The sequence below is a fragment of the Entelurus aequoreus genome, linkage group LG01, assembly GCF_033978785.1.
Source record: "Entelurus aequoreus isolate RoL-2023_Sb linkage group LG01, RoL_Eaeq_v1.1, whole genome shotgun sequence".
NCBI classification, from domain to species: Eukaryota; Metazoa; Chordata; class Actinopteri; order Syngnathiformes; family Syngnathidae; genus Entelurus; species Entelurus aequoreus.
Window position 1 is genome coordinate 16,428,785 of NC_084731.1, and position 16,078 is coordinate 16,444,862.

Genomic DNA, 16,078 nt, shown 5'->3' on the forward strand with positions numbered 1-16,078 from the left:
TGGCGACTAACCTGCCAGTTTTTACCGTAAAAAAAAAAGTGGTACTCTTTTTCCATTTACAGTAATATACTGTAAAATCCACCGTCAATTTTACAGTGAAATTCTGGCGACTAACCTGCCAGTTTTTTTCCCGTAAATAACAGTGGTACTGTTTTTCAATTTACAGTAATATACTGTACAAAACGTAAATTTTACAGTGAAATTCTGGCAATTAACCTGACAGTTTTTTACCATAAGAAAACAGTGGTACTGTTTTTTCATTTACAGTAATATACTGTAAAAAAACACATTTTTCAGTAAAATTCTGATGACTAACCTGCCATTTTTTTCTGAAAAAAATAATGATACTCTTTTTGCCATTTACTACACTGTAAAAATCACCATGAATTTTACAGAAAAATTCTGGCGACTAACCTGCCAGTTTTCCCGTAAATAACAGTGGTACTGCTTTTTAATTTACAGTAATTTTCTGTAAAAAAACTTACATTTTACAGTGAAATTCTGGCGACAAACCTGCCAGTTTTTTTTCCGTAAATAACAGTGGTACTGTTTTTCAATTTACAGTAATATACTGTAAAAAACATAAATTTTACAGTGAAATTCTGGCGACTAACCTGCCAGTTTTTTTTCGTAAGTAAACAGTGGTACTGTTTTTTCATTTACAGTGATATACTGTAAAAAACAAAATTTTCAGTAAAAATCTGACGACTAACCTGCCAGTTTTTTTCTTAAAAAAATAGTGATACTCTTTTTGCCATTTACAGTAATATACTGCAAAATCACTGTCAATTTTACAGTAAAATTCTGGCGAATAACCTGCCATTTTTTTTCTGTAAGAAAACAGTGGTACTGTTTTATCATTTACAGTAATATACTGTAAAAAAAAAAATTTTTAATTTTTCAGTAAAATTCTGGCAACTAACCTGCCAGTTTTCACCCTAAAAAAACAGTGATACTCTTTTTCCATTTACAGTAATACACTATAAAAATCACCATAAATTTTACAGTAAAATTCTGGTGACTAACCTGCCAGTTTTTTTTCCGTAAATAACAGTGGTACGGTTTTTTAATTTACAGTAATATACTGTACAAAAACGTAAATTTGACAGTGAAATTCTGGCGACTAACCTGCCGTTTTTTTTCTGTAAGAAAACAGTGGTACTGTTTTATCATTTATAGTAATATACTGTAAAAATTATTTTTTATTTTTCAGTAAAATTCTGGCGACTAACCTGCCAGTTTTCACCCTAAAAAAAACAGTGATACTCTTTTTCCATTTACAGTAATACACTGTAAAAATCACCGTCAATTTTACAGTAAAATTCTGGCGACTAACCTGCCAGTTTTTTTCCGTAAATAACAGTGGTACTGTTTCTTTAATTTACAGTAATATACGGTAAAAAATGTAAATTTGACAGTGAAATTCTGGCGACTAACCTGCCAGTTTATTTCGTAAGTAAACAGTGGTACTGTTTTTTAATTTATAGTAGTATACTGTAAAAATCTTACATTTTTCAGTAAAATTCTGGTAGTGGTAGTCTTTTTCCATTTATAGTAATATACTGTAAAAAACACCGTCAATTTTACAGTAAAATTCTGGCGACTAACCCGCCATTTTTTTCTGTAAATAACAGTGGTACTGTTTTTTTATTCACAGTACTATACTGTATAAAAAGTAAATTTTACACTGAAATTATTTTCCATAAGAAAACAGTGGTACTGTTTTTTCATTTACAGTAATATACTGTAAAAAAACTAAATTTTCAGTAAAAAACCTGCTAGTTTTTTCTGAAAAAAACAATGATACTCTTTTTGCCATTTACAGTAATAAACTGCAAAATCACTGTCAATTTTACAGTAAAATTCTGGAGACTAACCTGCCAGTTTTCACCCTAAAAAAACAGTGATACTCTTTTTCCTTTTACAGTAATATACTGTAAAAATCACCATGAATTTTACAGTAAAATTCTGACGACTAACCTGCCATTTTTTTTACGTAAGTAACAGTGGTACTGTTTTTTAATTTACAGTAATATACTGTACAAAACTTACATTTTTCAGTAAAATTCTGGCGACTAACCTGCCAGTTTTTTTCCCTAAATAACAGTGGTACTGTTTTTTAATTTATAGTAATATACTGTAAAAAAAAAATTACATTTTTCAGTAAAATTCTGGCGAATAACCTGACAGTTTTTACCCTAAAAAAACAGTGATACTCTTTTTCCATTTACAGTAATATACTGTAAAAATCACCATAAATTTTAAAGTAAAATTCTGGCGACTAACCTTCCAGTTTTTTTCCGTAAATAACAGTGGTACTGTTTTTCAATTTACAGTAAAATACTGTACAAAACATAAATTTTACAGTGAAATTCTGGCAATTAACCTGACAGTTTTTTACCATAAGAAAACAGTGGTACTGTTTTTTCATTTACAGTAATATACTGTAAAAAAACAAATTTTTCAGTAAAATTCTGATGACTAACCTGCCATTTTTTTCTGAAAGAAATAATGATACTCTTTTTGCCATTTACTACACTGTAAAAATCACCATGAATTTTACAGAAAAATTCTGACGACTAAACTGCCAGTTTTTTCCCGTAAATAACAGTGGTACTGTTTTTTAATTTACAGTAATTTTCTGTAAAAAACTTACATTTTACAGTGAAATTCTGGCGACTAACCTGCCAGTTTTTTCCCGTAAATAACAGTGGTACTGTTTTTTAACTTACAGTAATATACTGTAAAAAACTTACATTTTACAGTGAAATTCTGGCGACTAACCTGCCAGTTTTTTTTCCGTAAATAACAGTGGTACTGTTTTTCAATTTACAGTAATATACTGTAAAAAACATACATTTTACAGTGAAATTCTGGCGACTAACCTGCCAGTTTTTTTCGTAAGTAAACAGTGGTACTGTTTTTTCATTTACAGTGATATACTGTAAAAAAACAAATTTTTCAGTAAAAATCTGACGACTAACCTGACAGTTTTTTTCTTAAAAAAATAGTGATACTCTTTTTGCCATTTACAGTAATATACTGCAAAATCACTGTCAATTTTACAGTAAAATTCTGGCGAATAACCTGCCATTTTTTTCTGTAAGAAAACAGTGGTACTGTTTTATCATTTACAGTAATATACTGTAAAAAAATTTTTTAAAATTTTTCAGTAAAATTCTGGCAACTAACCTGCCAGTTTTCACCCTAAAAAAACAGTGATACTCTTTTTCCATTTACAGTAATACACTGTAAAAATCACCGTCAATTTTACAGTAAAATTCTAGCGACTAACCTGCCAGTTTTTTTCCGTAAATAACAGTGGTACTGTTTCTTTAATTTACAGTAATATACGGTAAAAAAATTAAATTTGACAGTGAAATTCTGGCGACTAACCTGCCAGTTTATTTCGTAAGTAAACAGTGGTACTGTTTTTTAATTTATAGTAATATACTGTAAAAATCTTACATTTTTCAGTAAAATTCTGGTAGTGGTAGTCTTTTTCCATTTATAGTAATATACTGTAAAAAACACCGTCAATTTTACAGTAAAATTCTGGCGACTAACCTGCCAGTGGTACTGTTTTTTTTATTCACAGTACTATACTGTACAAAACGTAAATTTTACACTGAAATTATTTTCCATAAGAAAACAGTGGTACTGTTTTTTCATTTACAGTAATATACTGTAAAAAAACAACATTTTCAGTAAAATTCTGATGACTAACCTGCCAGTTTTTTCTGAAAAAAACAATGATACTCTTTTTGCCATTTACAGTAATATACTGCAAAATCACTGTCAATTTTACAGTAAAATTCTGGCGACTAACCTGCCAGTTTTCACCCTAAAAAAACAGTGATACTCTTTTTCCATTTACAGTAATATACTGTAAAAATCACCATGAATTTTACAGTAAAATTCTGACGACTAACCTGCCATTTTTTTTACGTAAGTAACAGTGGTACTGTTTTTTTAATTTACAGTAATATACTGTACAAAACGTACATTTTTCAGTAAAATTCTGGCGACTAACCTGCCAGTTTTTTTCCGTAAATAACAGTGGTACTGTTTTTTAATTTATAGTAATATACTGTAAAAAAAAAATTAAATTTTTCAGTAAAATTCTGGCGACTAACCTGACAGTTTTTACCCTAAAAAAACAGTGATACTCTTTTTCCATTTACAGTAATATACTGTAAAAATCACCATAAATTTTAAAGTAAAATTCTGGCGACTAACCTACCAGTTTTTTTCCGTAAATAACAGTGGTACTGTTTTTTAATTTACAGTAATATACTGTAAAAAAAAAAAAAAATTCAGTAAAAATCTGGCGACTACCGTAAAAAAAACAGTGGTACTCCTTTTCCATTTACAGTAATGTACTGTAAAAATCACCGTCCAATTTGACAGTAAAATTTTGGCGACTAAGCTGCCAATTTTATACCATAAATTAACAGTGGTACTGTTTTTTCATTTACAATAATATGTTATAAGAAAACACTGTACAGTTCACAGTAAACATTTTGGAGACTGAGTCACCAGTTTGTTATGGTAAAATCTACAGTTTTTTTTTTGTTTTTTTTACAGAATACATTAAAAATAAATAATCAAATGTATACGTTTTTCGCTGTTACAAGCGGTCCTCTGACGGCAGCCATAACTGCGATGTGGCCTTCAGTGAATCCGAGTTTGACACCCCTGAGATAAAGCTACAGTAGCTGCTGAGCCAGTTTGTGGACTGAGCATGGAAAATAAGAATCAAAATTAGAAATTTTGGACTGTTGTGGGAGAACCAGAATGCCCTACCGTAGTGCGGAAGTACCTAAAGTAGTAAAAGTGTGTTTTTTAAAAAAAAGTCACTTACCTAAGGTGTCACATTTATCTCTGGCTCTGCAAATATCTTGTCTGTGGTGATGCAAAAGAAGAAGACAAAACAATCCTCATTCATGCTGGATTCAAAACTGCGGGGAATATTTCAAGGCACCTGGTGATGAGGATGGCCGTGTCATGGTGCGAGTGGTGGTTATCATCCGGGACATTTTGACTCTGCTGCCAGATGCAGAAGTTCTTCAAAGTGGTCTGTGCGTTAAACGAAACCTGAGGACCGTCCTGAGAAAACAACAACAAAAAAACGGTTAGAACGGACGACCGCCATGCGGAGAAATGTGAGCGTGGAGGCGAGCTCTTACTAGCTCATTGTTGATGATGACTAACTTCACGATGACAATGTTGATCAGATTGCCGATGCTGGGGTCCTTGTAGATGGACGACACCTGAATGGACGGAAATATGTTCTTATTTAATATACGGGGGCCACGGACATCTATCCCGGAGCTTAAACCGTGATGATGGCTTAAGCCCCTGTTGAGAAAGCAAGCCTGGTAAATAGGTCATCCCAACCCCCCCTTAAAGACCGACTACCCCCCTGACGCCAGCCAGAGCGCTGCTATTTGAAGTGTTCGAAAATATGCGGTCTATGTGACATACCTGAGCATATTTTTTACGTTTATCAAAGCTGCCTGACAGGCCGCTGTTTGACAATGGTGTTTACCCCCTGCCCCCGTCTGCCCTTTCCCCTTCTGTGGCCCTCAGAGGTTGGCCGACGGACTTTAGGCACAAGAAAACACATTCAGTACCGTCCAACGCAGATCGCGGTACCTTGGTTTTCATACGATGAAGATTCGGGGGGGTTTAGGTAGACCGGGGGTAAGCAACCCGCGGCTCTAGAGCTGCATGCAGGTCTTTAGCGCCGCCCTAGTGGCTCCCTGGAGCTTTTTCAAAGATGTGTGAAAATTAGAAAAAGATGAAAATATATATATATATTTTTTTATATGGTTTCTATAGAAGGACAAACATGACAATAACCTTCCTAATTGTTAGAAATCCCACTGTTTATGGTAAACATGCTTCACTGATGAAAGTAATTGACTGTAACTACCGTATTTTTCGCACTATAAGGCGCACCTAAAAACCTCCAATTTTCTCAAAAGCTGACAGTGCGCTTTATAATCCGGTGCGCCTTATATATGGACCAATATTGAGCCACAACAGGTCTCGCAACTACGGGATGCATAACGTAACCCCAGCCTCTACTGTAGCGTCTATTCTATGCGCCTTATAATGCAGTGCGCCTTATAATATGAACAAAGTATTAAAATAGGCCACTCATTGAAGGTGCGCCTTATAATCCGGTGCGCTTTATAGTGCGGAAAATACGGTACTTGGTATCGGATCGATACCTAAATTAGTGGTATCATCCAAAACTAATGTAAAGCATCAAACAACAGAAGAATAAGTGATTATTAAATTTTAACAGAAGTGTAGATAGAACATGTTAAAACAGAAAATAAGCAGATATTAACAGTAAATTAAAAAGTGGATTAATGATCCATTTTTACAGCTTGTCCTTTATAATGTTGACAATAGTTCTAGCTATTAGGCTGTTCTAGTTTGTATTTAATTTTACTATTTATTTTACTCGTTGGGGGCAGCTAATTGTTGTTCTAGCTTAGTTTTTTTTGTTTTTTTAAACACACTGTAGCACTTTGAGATTGTTTGTTCAATGTAAAGTGCTTTTACAAATAAAATCTATTATTATTATTATTAAAATAATAGGTAGATAAATGACACAATATGTTACTGCATATGTCAGCAGACTAATTAGGAGCCTTTGTTTATTTACTTACTACTAAAAGACAAGTTGTCTAGTATGTTCACTATTTAATTTAAGGACAAAATTGCAGTAAGAAACATATGTTTAATGTACCCTAAGATTTTTTTTGTTAAAATTGATTGATTCATTGAAACTTTTATTAGTAGATTGCACAGTACAGTACATATTCCGTACAATTGACCACTAAATGGTAACACCCGAATAAGTTTTTCAACTTGTCCAGGGTGTACCCCGCCTTCCGCCCGAATGCAGCTAAGATAGGCTCCAGCACCCCCCGCAACCCCGAAAGGGACAAGCGGTAGAAAATAGATGGATGGATGGAACTTGTTTAAGTCGGGGTCCACGTTAATCAATTCATGGTAAATAAAGCCAATAATGCCATTTTTTTGTGGTCCCTTTCATTTAGAAATGTATCGAAATACACTTTAGTACCGGTACTAAAATATTGGTATCGGGACAACCCTACTTCCATCTAACACGATCACTAGTGGTAATGGTGTGGCTATGTATGTGTGTAGTGTGCATATGTTAGGCTGACCATATTCTGAAATCCCAAAAAGAGGACACATATTTGCGTGCCAAGGCCGGGACTAGGTGAAAATTTGCCAATGATACTCGAACTTGCTTTATAAATAATATATTTATTTAAATAAATAAAAATGTCTCCTTTGTTGACAGCAGTGTTGGCGCTAGGAATTTTCAAAATGGGGTCCCAGGGACCCCATCAAGTCATAAAAATGGGGTCCCACAGTAAATTTTTGGGGTCCGGTCCCACTTTTTTGTAAGCGTTTTGGAAAAAAATTACGAATGTATGCATTATCCTGTTATATCTCACATTCTATATTGTATTTTGGAAAAAGGTTGTCATAAACGTTACTTAATTCATTTGAAAAAATAATACAAAAGAAAACAAATGTGTATACATATGTAAATGTATTCAGTTATAAACATTCATTCACTTTCTTCAATCCTTCATGGATCTAAACTTTACTGCTGCTGGTAGTTTTTTCTATGTTTTTATTTAATAAGTTGTAGGTGTATTTATTTCAGTATAAAAGTGTAAAAAGTGTTTTGCTTCGGTCATGAAATGATGATAATGGTGTGCCAGGGCATACATACATTTTATATTTAACGCTTAAATCTCTGGAGTCTACATCAACTTGAGATCTATTCCTCATTTCAAATGTTGTTTTTTTGTTTGTTTGTTGTCCGCCCTTTTTTGTCAAACACAACTATGTTTTTTATGGCAAACACACAAAATATGCAAAATCTTCCACCAAAAATATTTTTCAAAGTGGAATATTTGATGTGAAGTAATCGGAACCTTGGATAGGTCAATAATTCATAATAACGTTGATTTTGATTCAATATTATGTTTTGAGCAATGACCGTTTGAAAGAAGAAAAAAAACAGCTTTGTTTTATTAGTCAACATTGCAACTGCTTCTAAATTACATTTCACCTGTAAGCTTTTTTATTTCACTTTTGTTATGTTTTTGTTTATTTTAATAGTATTTTTAGAATGTGCTGTGGGCCTTTAAAACATTAACTTGGGCCGCAAAAGGTAAAAAAATCAAAAAAATCTGCGTCCTTTCTGATTTCAATGCGTTAAAAAGGCACAAAAAGTGTGTTAACGCCAACACTGGTTGACAGTATAACAAAATAAGTCACACTTATATTCTGTAACATTCACAGTTTTGGAAAAAAAAGTCCATTGCTCATTTTGTTTATTTTTTTTTCTCGTTTTTTATTCTCCATTGTTTTCATTTTGTTATAATGGCTGTTAAGGCTATAACACTGTATTGGATCAGGCGTGCTCTTGTTTTTTTTTTGCATATTTGAAATACAAATATATCAAATCAAACAAGCACCTCCACAAACCACGGACTTGACTTACGATGGACATCAAGGTGAGTATGTAGTGCTGCAGGTTGCCGCCGTGATGCTCCGCCATCTTGCTGTCGGCCACCAGCATAACCTCGACGAAGCGCGGGTAGGAGAGGAAGCGCTTGGATCGCTTGTGAGGTGTGGAGTCGGCGCCGCTGCTGTCGTTGGCCCCGAAACCGCCGCTTTGCGGGCCGAGCAAGGCGTCGACGGTGGCCAAACTGGCACTTAGCGACGCCACGTCAGTTAGCATGTTAGCGCTGGGAACGGCCGCCGGCTTCCTCCTCACCTTGTGCCTTCTACGTCTGTGTTTGTGTTCTGGGGAGAAGACGGGGAGAACAAACGTGTGTTAATACGTGTAAGTAAGTAATTAAGTTGTTTGTGTGTCTTTTCCCTTTTCTCAAACTGCTTCAGGAGGTCAGGCTAGGTAAACTCATAGACATCTTCTAAGGCAGGGGTCACCAACGTGGTGCCCGCGGGCACCAGGTAGCCCGTAAGGACCAGATGAGTAGCCCGCTGGCCTGTTCTAAAAATAGTTCAAATAGCAGCACTTACCAGTGAACTGCCTCTATTTTTTTAAATTGTATTTATTTACTAGCAAGCTGGTCTCGCTTTGCCCGACATTTTTAATTCTAAGAGAGACAAAACTCAAATAGATTTTGAAAATCCAAGAAAATATTTTAAAGACTTGGTCTTCACTTGTTTAAATAAATTCATTAATTTTTTTTTACTTTGCTTTTTATAACTTTCAGAAAGACAATTTTAGAGAAAAAATACAACCTTAAAAATGATTTTTAAACACATATACCTTTTTACCTTTTAAATTCCTCCCTCTTCTTTCCTGACAATTTAAATCAATGTTCAAGTAAATTTATTTTTTCTATTGTAAAGAATAATCATTTTTTTTAAATTTAATTCTTCATTTTAGCTTCTGTTTTTTCAAGGAAGAATATTTGTGAAATATTTCTTCAAACTTATTATGATTAAAATTCAAAACAATTATTCTGGCAAATCTAGAAAATCTGTAGAATCAAATTTAAATCTTATTTCAAAGTCTTTTGAATTTCTTTTAAAATTTTTGTTCTGGAAAATCTAGAAGAAATAATGATTTTTCTTTGTTAGAAATATAGCTTGGTCCAATTTGTTATATATTCTAACAAAGTGCAGATTGGATTTTAACCTATTTAAAACATGTTATCAAAATTCTAAAATTAATCTTAATCAGGAAAAATTACTAATGATGTTCCATTAATTCTTTTTTTAATTTTTTCAAAAAGATTTGAATTAGCTAGTTTTTGTCTTCTTTTTTTCGGTTGAATTTTGAATTTTAAAGAGTCGAAATTGGAGACAAACTATGTTTCAAAATTTAATTGTCATTTTTTTCGTGTTTTCTCCTCTTTTAAACCGTTCAATTAAGTGTAAATATCATTAGTTATTAATAATAACAGAGTTAAAGGTAAATTGAGCAAATTGGCTATTTCTGGCAATTTATTTAAGTGTGTATCAAACTGGTAGCCCTTCGCATTAATCAGTACCCAAGAAGTAGCTCTTGGTTTCAAAAAGGTTGGTGACCCCTGTTCTAAGGGTACGCAGCATGGAGCGCTACTGCCTACTGGCGCTGACGAGACGCGGGGCCGCCATCTTGGAGTGGTGATCCGCTCCACTCAGTGCAATTCATTTGGCAGGAGCAATGAACTGTCAGCGCATTTAATTCATCTTACCTCACTGAATACCACTGATTTTCACGCGCTTTTTTGTCATACGTGTAGCTATGATAAAGGACACATGTTTTATTATTCATAGTTTGCTTAACAGTAATAGACTATTCTTATATGCTATAAGTGCACTGCAAAAAGTCAGTGTTCAAAAACAAGAAGAAGAAAAAATTAGGGGTATTTTACTTGAATTAAGCAAAATTATCTGCCAATAGAACAAGAACATTCCTTAAAATAAGAATATTCTCACTAATAACAAGTGCACTTTTCTTGATAGAAAAAAAAATCCTTTTTTCTCAATATGTTGAAAAATTTATTAAATGAAGTAAATGCTAGTGCCATTATCTTGACATAATGATATGCGCTCGGCATTACATTTCTTGAAACCAGCAAACTTATACTAAAAACGAGTTTATTGTTTTAATGGAAAGGCAACAAGGCAACCGCTTGTTACTCTCGGGGTCTCCTAGCCGCTCAGGCAAATCATATGGTCTAAAAATGCATGCGACTTATACTCAGGAGCGACTTGTGTGTGAAATTATTAACACATTAGCGTAAAATATCAAATAATATTATTTAGCTCATTCACATAAGAGACTAGACGTATAAGATTTCATGGGATTTAGTGATTAGGAGTGTTTGGTAAACGTATTGCATGTTCTATATGTTATAGTTATTTGAATGACTCTTACCATAATATGTTATGTTAACATACCAGGCACGTTCTCAGTTGGTTATTTATGCCTCATATAACGTACACTTATTCAGCCTGTTGTTCACTATTCTTTATTTATTTTAAATTGCCTTTGAAATGTCTATTCTTGGTGTTGGCTTTTATCAAATAAATTTCCCCCAAAAATGCGACTTATTCTCCAGTGTGACTTATATATGTTTTTTTCCTTTTTTATTATGCTTTTTCGGCAGGTGCGATTTATACTCCGGAGCGATTTATACTCCGAAAAATACGGTAAGTTACATTTAAACTAGTGTGGGTGGCACTGGGAGCAGGTGGGTAAAGTGTCTTGCCCAAGGACACAACTGCAGTGACTAGGATAGCGGAAGCGGGGATCGAACCTGGAACCCTCAAGTTGCTGGCACGGCCACTCTACCAACCCGAGCTATACCGCCCCATATTAAGTATGCTAACGTCGCTTATACTAGCACGCTATTATCTACCACGCCAATATGTAATCCGATGTCACCATCAGCAAAGACGCTGACGTAAATTGACTCCATCTTACTGCCTCAATGTCTCCGTTTCGATTATTCGGCACTTTTAGGCTGACGCAGCCTTTGCCCTCATGCGATTCACGCTCCATGCTAGTGGGTCAACCCGGCTTCCTTATCACAAAGTCAGCGGAAGCCAGAGAGTCAACAGGAAGTTCAGCCAGTAAACTGAGATGGGACGATACCAGGGAGGACTTCCAAATGGCTTTTCCTGTGTGGGACCGTGCAGCACAAAGTTTGCAGGAATATATGCACACCATTCAGCAACAATGTCAACGTGCGAAAATTAAAGAGAACTCGCAAAATACATATATTTAAAAAAAATCGTGGCAGGTAAGACGTGTGTCGTGATTATCCCACAATCACTATAAGAACTCACTATCATATAATTATATTCCGATACCAGTGATTGTGGAGAGTTTGGGAGTGACGCAACTGCTGACATCTGTGGGAACGCATTTCAAGTTCTGATAAGTGACTGCACACACACACACACACACTTGTATTTCTTACCTTCTTGAGACCTCCTGAAAAATGCCTACCTCTTTAAGACCACCCTCTCTAGATATATAAAGATTTATATTTTTACAACACTGATAACACATACAAACTATGCAAATATAAAAAAGGTGTTGCGGGGGGTGTATATTGTAGCGTCTCGGAAGAGTTAGTGCTGCAAGGGTTTCTGGGTATTTGTTCTGTTGTGTTACGGTGCGGATGTTCTCCCGAAATGTGTTTGTCATTCTTGTTTGGTGTGGGTTCACAGTGTGGCGCATATTTGTAACAGTGTTAAAGTTGTTTATACGGCCACCCTCAGTGTGACCTGTATGGCTGTTGATCAAGTATGCCTTGCATTCACTTGTGTGTGTGTAAAAGCCGCATATATTATGTGACTGGGCCGGCACGCTGTTTGTATGGAGGAAAAGCGGACGTGACGACAGGTTGTAGAGGACGCTAAAGGCAGTGCCTTTAAGGCACGCCCCCAATAATGTTGTCCGGGTGGAAATTGGGAGAATGGTTGAAATTCGGGAGTCTCCAGGGAAAATCGGGAGTTTGAAACCGATACCGATAATTTCCGATATTACATTTTAAAGCATTTATCGGCCGACAATATCGGCCTGCCGACAATATCGGCCTGCCGACATCTCTAGTTTTTAATCTTCATTATTTACTCCAAGTTATAGGCTCTAGCACCCCCCGCAACCCCGAATGGGACAAGCTGTAGAAAATGGATGGATGGATATTACAGTATGTCTCCATATACATATTTAATTATTATTATTATTATTTTTTTAATTTTAGCCAAAGGGGGCGCATTTCAATTTCTAACACATACTTGTTATTTCATATGTTGACCAGAGGGGGAGCACTTTTAAAAGCGACACAGTCAATTTGAAAAATCCCTCCTTTTTGGGACCATCCTCATTTTGATAGATGTCACCACCAGGGGTGCAAATGAGAAATTCTCTATTAGATGCAATGGTTTTCCGTATTGGGACCATGATTTATATCATCACTTGTTCACCGGTCCTCATATGGAAGGTACTTTTCCTTTCTGATGTGTCAAGAAGGGTAGAAATACAAGAAGACACACACACACGCACACACACACACTCACACACACACACACACACACACAGATTCCTGTATTTGTAACATTCTTGAGACCTGTGAAAAATGCCTACCTCTTTAGGACCACCCTTTCTAGATAAATAAAGATTTGTATTTACAACATTAATAATATATACAAACTATGCAAATATAAAAAAGGTAAGCTTTTAGTAAGCATTTTTTTGTAGAATTTTTTGTTTGTAATTGGATTTTAATATTCATTATTTACTTCAAGCTATTACAGTATTTCTCTATATACATATTTATTTTATTTTTTTAATTAATTTTGGCCAAAGGGGGCACATTTCAATTTCTTACACACACTTGTTATTTCATATGTTGACCAGAGGGGGAGCACTTTTAAAAGCGACACACAGTCAATTTGAAAAATCCCTCTTTTTTGGGACCACCCTCATTTTGATAGATGTCACCACCAGGGGTGCAAATGAGACATTCTCTATTAGATGCAATGGTTTTCCGTTTTGGGACCATGATTTATATCATCACTTGTTCACCGGTCCTCATATGGAAGCTACTTTTCCTTTCTGATGTGTCAAGAAGGGTAGAAATACAAGAACACACACACACACACACACAGATTCCTGTATTTGTAACATTCTTGAGACCTGTGAAAAATGCCTACCTCTTTAGGACCACCCTTTCTAGATAAATAAATATTTGTATTTACAACATTAAAAATATATACAAACTATGCAAATATAAAAAAGGTAAGCTTCATGTAAACATTTTTTTGTAGAATTTTTTCTTTGTAATTGGTTTTTAATCTTCATTATTTACTTCAAGCTATTACAGTATTTCTCTGTATACATATTTATTTTATTTTTTGAATTAATTTTGGCCAAAGGGGGCGCATTTCAATTTCTAACACATACTTGTTATTTCATATGTTGACCAGAGGGGGAGCACTTTTAAAAGCGACACACAGTCAATTTGAAAAATCCCTCCTTTTTGGGACCACCCTCATTTTGATAGATGTCACCACCAGGGGTGCAAATGAGACATTCTCTATTACATGCAATGGTTTTCCGTATTGGGACCATGATTTATGTCATCACTTGTTCACACCTCCTCATATGGAAGCTACTTTTCCTTGTTGCTGTCTCAAGAAGGGTAGAAATACAAGAACACAGACACACACATTCCTGTATTTGTTACCTTCTTGAGACCTGAGAATAATGCCTACCTCTTTAGGACCACCCTTTCTAGATATATAAAGATTTGTATTTACAACATTAATAATATACACAAACTATGCAACTATAAAAAAAAAGGTAAGCTTTTAATAAAACATTCTTTGTATAATTTTACAGTAGAAATACAAGAAGACACACACACACACAGATTCCTGTATTTGTTACCTTCTTGAGACCTCCAAAAAATGCCTGCCTCTTTAGGACCACCCTTACTAGATATATAAAGCTTTGTATTTACAACATTAATAATATATACAAGATATGCAAATATAAAAAGGCAAGCTTTTAGTTCTTTTTTTTTTTTCTTTTTAATTGTTTTTTATTCTTCATTATTTACTTCAAGTTATTACAGTATGTCTCTGTATACATATTTATTTTATTTGTTTTAATTAATTTCGGCCAAACGGGGCGCATTTCAATTTCTTACACACACTTGTTATTTTATATGTTGACCAGAGGGGGAGCACTTCAAATGTTTACACACACTTGTTATTTCATATGCCTACCTCTTTAGGACCACCCTTTGTAGATATATAAAGATTTGTATTTACAACATTAATAATATATACAAGATATGCAAATATAAAAAGGTAAGCTTTTAGTTTGTTTTTTTTCTTTTTAATTGGTTTTTATTCTTAATTATTTACTTCGTTATTACAGTATGTCTCTATATACATATTTATTTATTTATTTTTATTAATATTGGCCAAAGGGGGCGCATTTCAATTTCTAACACATACTTGTTATTTCATATGTTGACCAGAGGGGGAGCACTTTTAAAACCGACACACAGTCAATTTGAAAAATCCCTCCTTTTTGGGACCACCCTCATTTTGATAGATGTCACCACCAGGGGTGCAAATGAGACATTCTCTATTAGATGCAATGGTTTTCCGTATTGGGACCATGATTTATGTCATCACTTGTTCACCGGTCCTCATATGGAAGCTACTTTTCCTTGTTGATGTCTCAAGAAGGGTAGAAATACAAGAACACACACACACACACACACACACACATTATTGTATTTGTCATCTTCTTGAGACCTCCGAAAAATGCCTACCTCTTTAGGACCACCCTTTCTAGATATATAAAGAATTGTATTTACAACATTAATAATATATACAAACTAAGCAAATATAAAAAAGGTAAGTTTTTAGTTATTTTTGTTGTTGTTGTAATGTTTTGTTTGTAATTGGTTTTTAATCTTCATTATTTACTTTAAGTTATTACTAAAGATGTACGATAATATCAGCCTGCCGATATTATCGGCCGATAAATGCTTTAAAATGTAATATCGGAAATTATCGGTATCGGTCTTTTTATTATCTGTATCGTTTTTTTTTGTGTTTTTTTTTATTAAATAAACATAAAAAACACAAGATACACTTACAATTAGTGCACCAACCCAAAAAACCTCCCTCCCCCATTTACACTCATTCACACAAAAGGGTTGTTTCTTTCTGTTATTAATATTCTGGTTCCTACATTATATATCAATATATATCAATACAGTCTGCAAGGGATACAGTCCGTAAGCACACATGATTGTGCGTGCTGCTGCTCCACTAATAGTACTAACCTGTAACAGTTAATTTTACTCATTTACATTAATGACTAGTTTCTATGTAACTGTTTTTATATTGTTTTACTTTCTTTTTTATTCAAGAAAATGTTTTTGATTTGTTTATCTTATTTTATTTTGTTATTTTTTTTAAAAAAAGGACCTTATCTTCACCATACCTGGTTGTCCAA

General features: G+C 34.3%; 1 protein-coding gene across 1 annotated transcript in view; it reads right to left on the reverse strand.

The window, feature by feature from the left end:
* Positions 1-16,078, reverse strand: part of adamts9 (ADAM metallopeptidase with thrombospondin type 1 motif, 9) — a 121,434-nt gene that overhangs the window by 76,711 nt on the left and 28,645 nt on the right. The window contains exons 4-7 of the mRNA XM_062044652.1: positions 8,570-8,874; positions 5,190-5,273; positions 4,985-5,109; positions 4,865-4,905 (exon numbers count right to left, since the gene is read on the reverse strand). Of these exons, the coding sequence (XP_061900636.1) occupies positions 4,865-4,905; positions 4,985-5,109; positions 5,190-5,273; positions 8,570-8,874 (555 nt within the window). The remainder of the gene's footprint in view (positions 1-4,864; positions 4,906-4,984; positions 5,110-5,189; positions 5,274-8,569; positions 8,875-16,078) is intronic.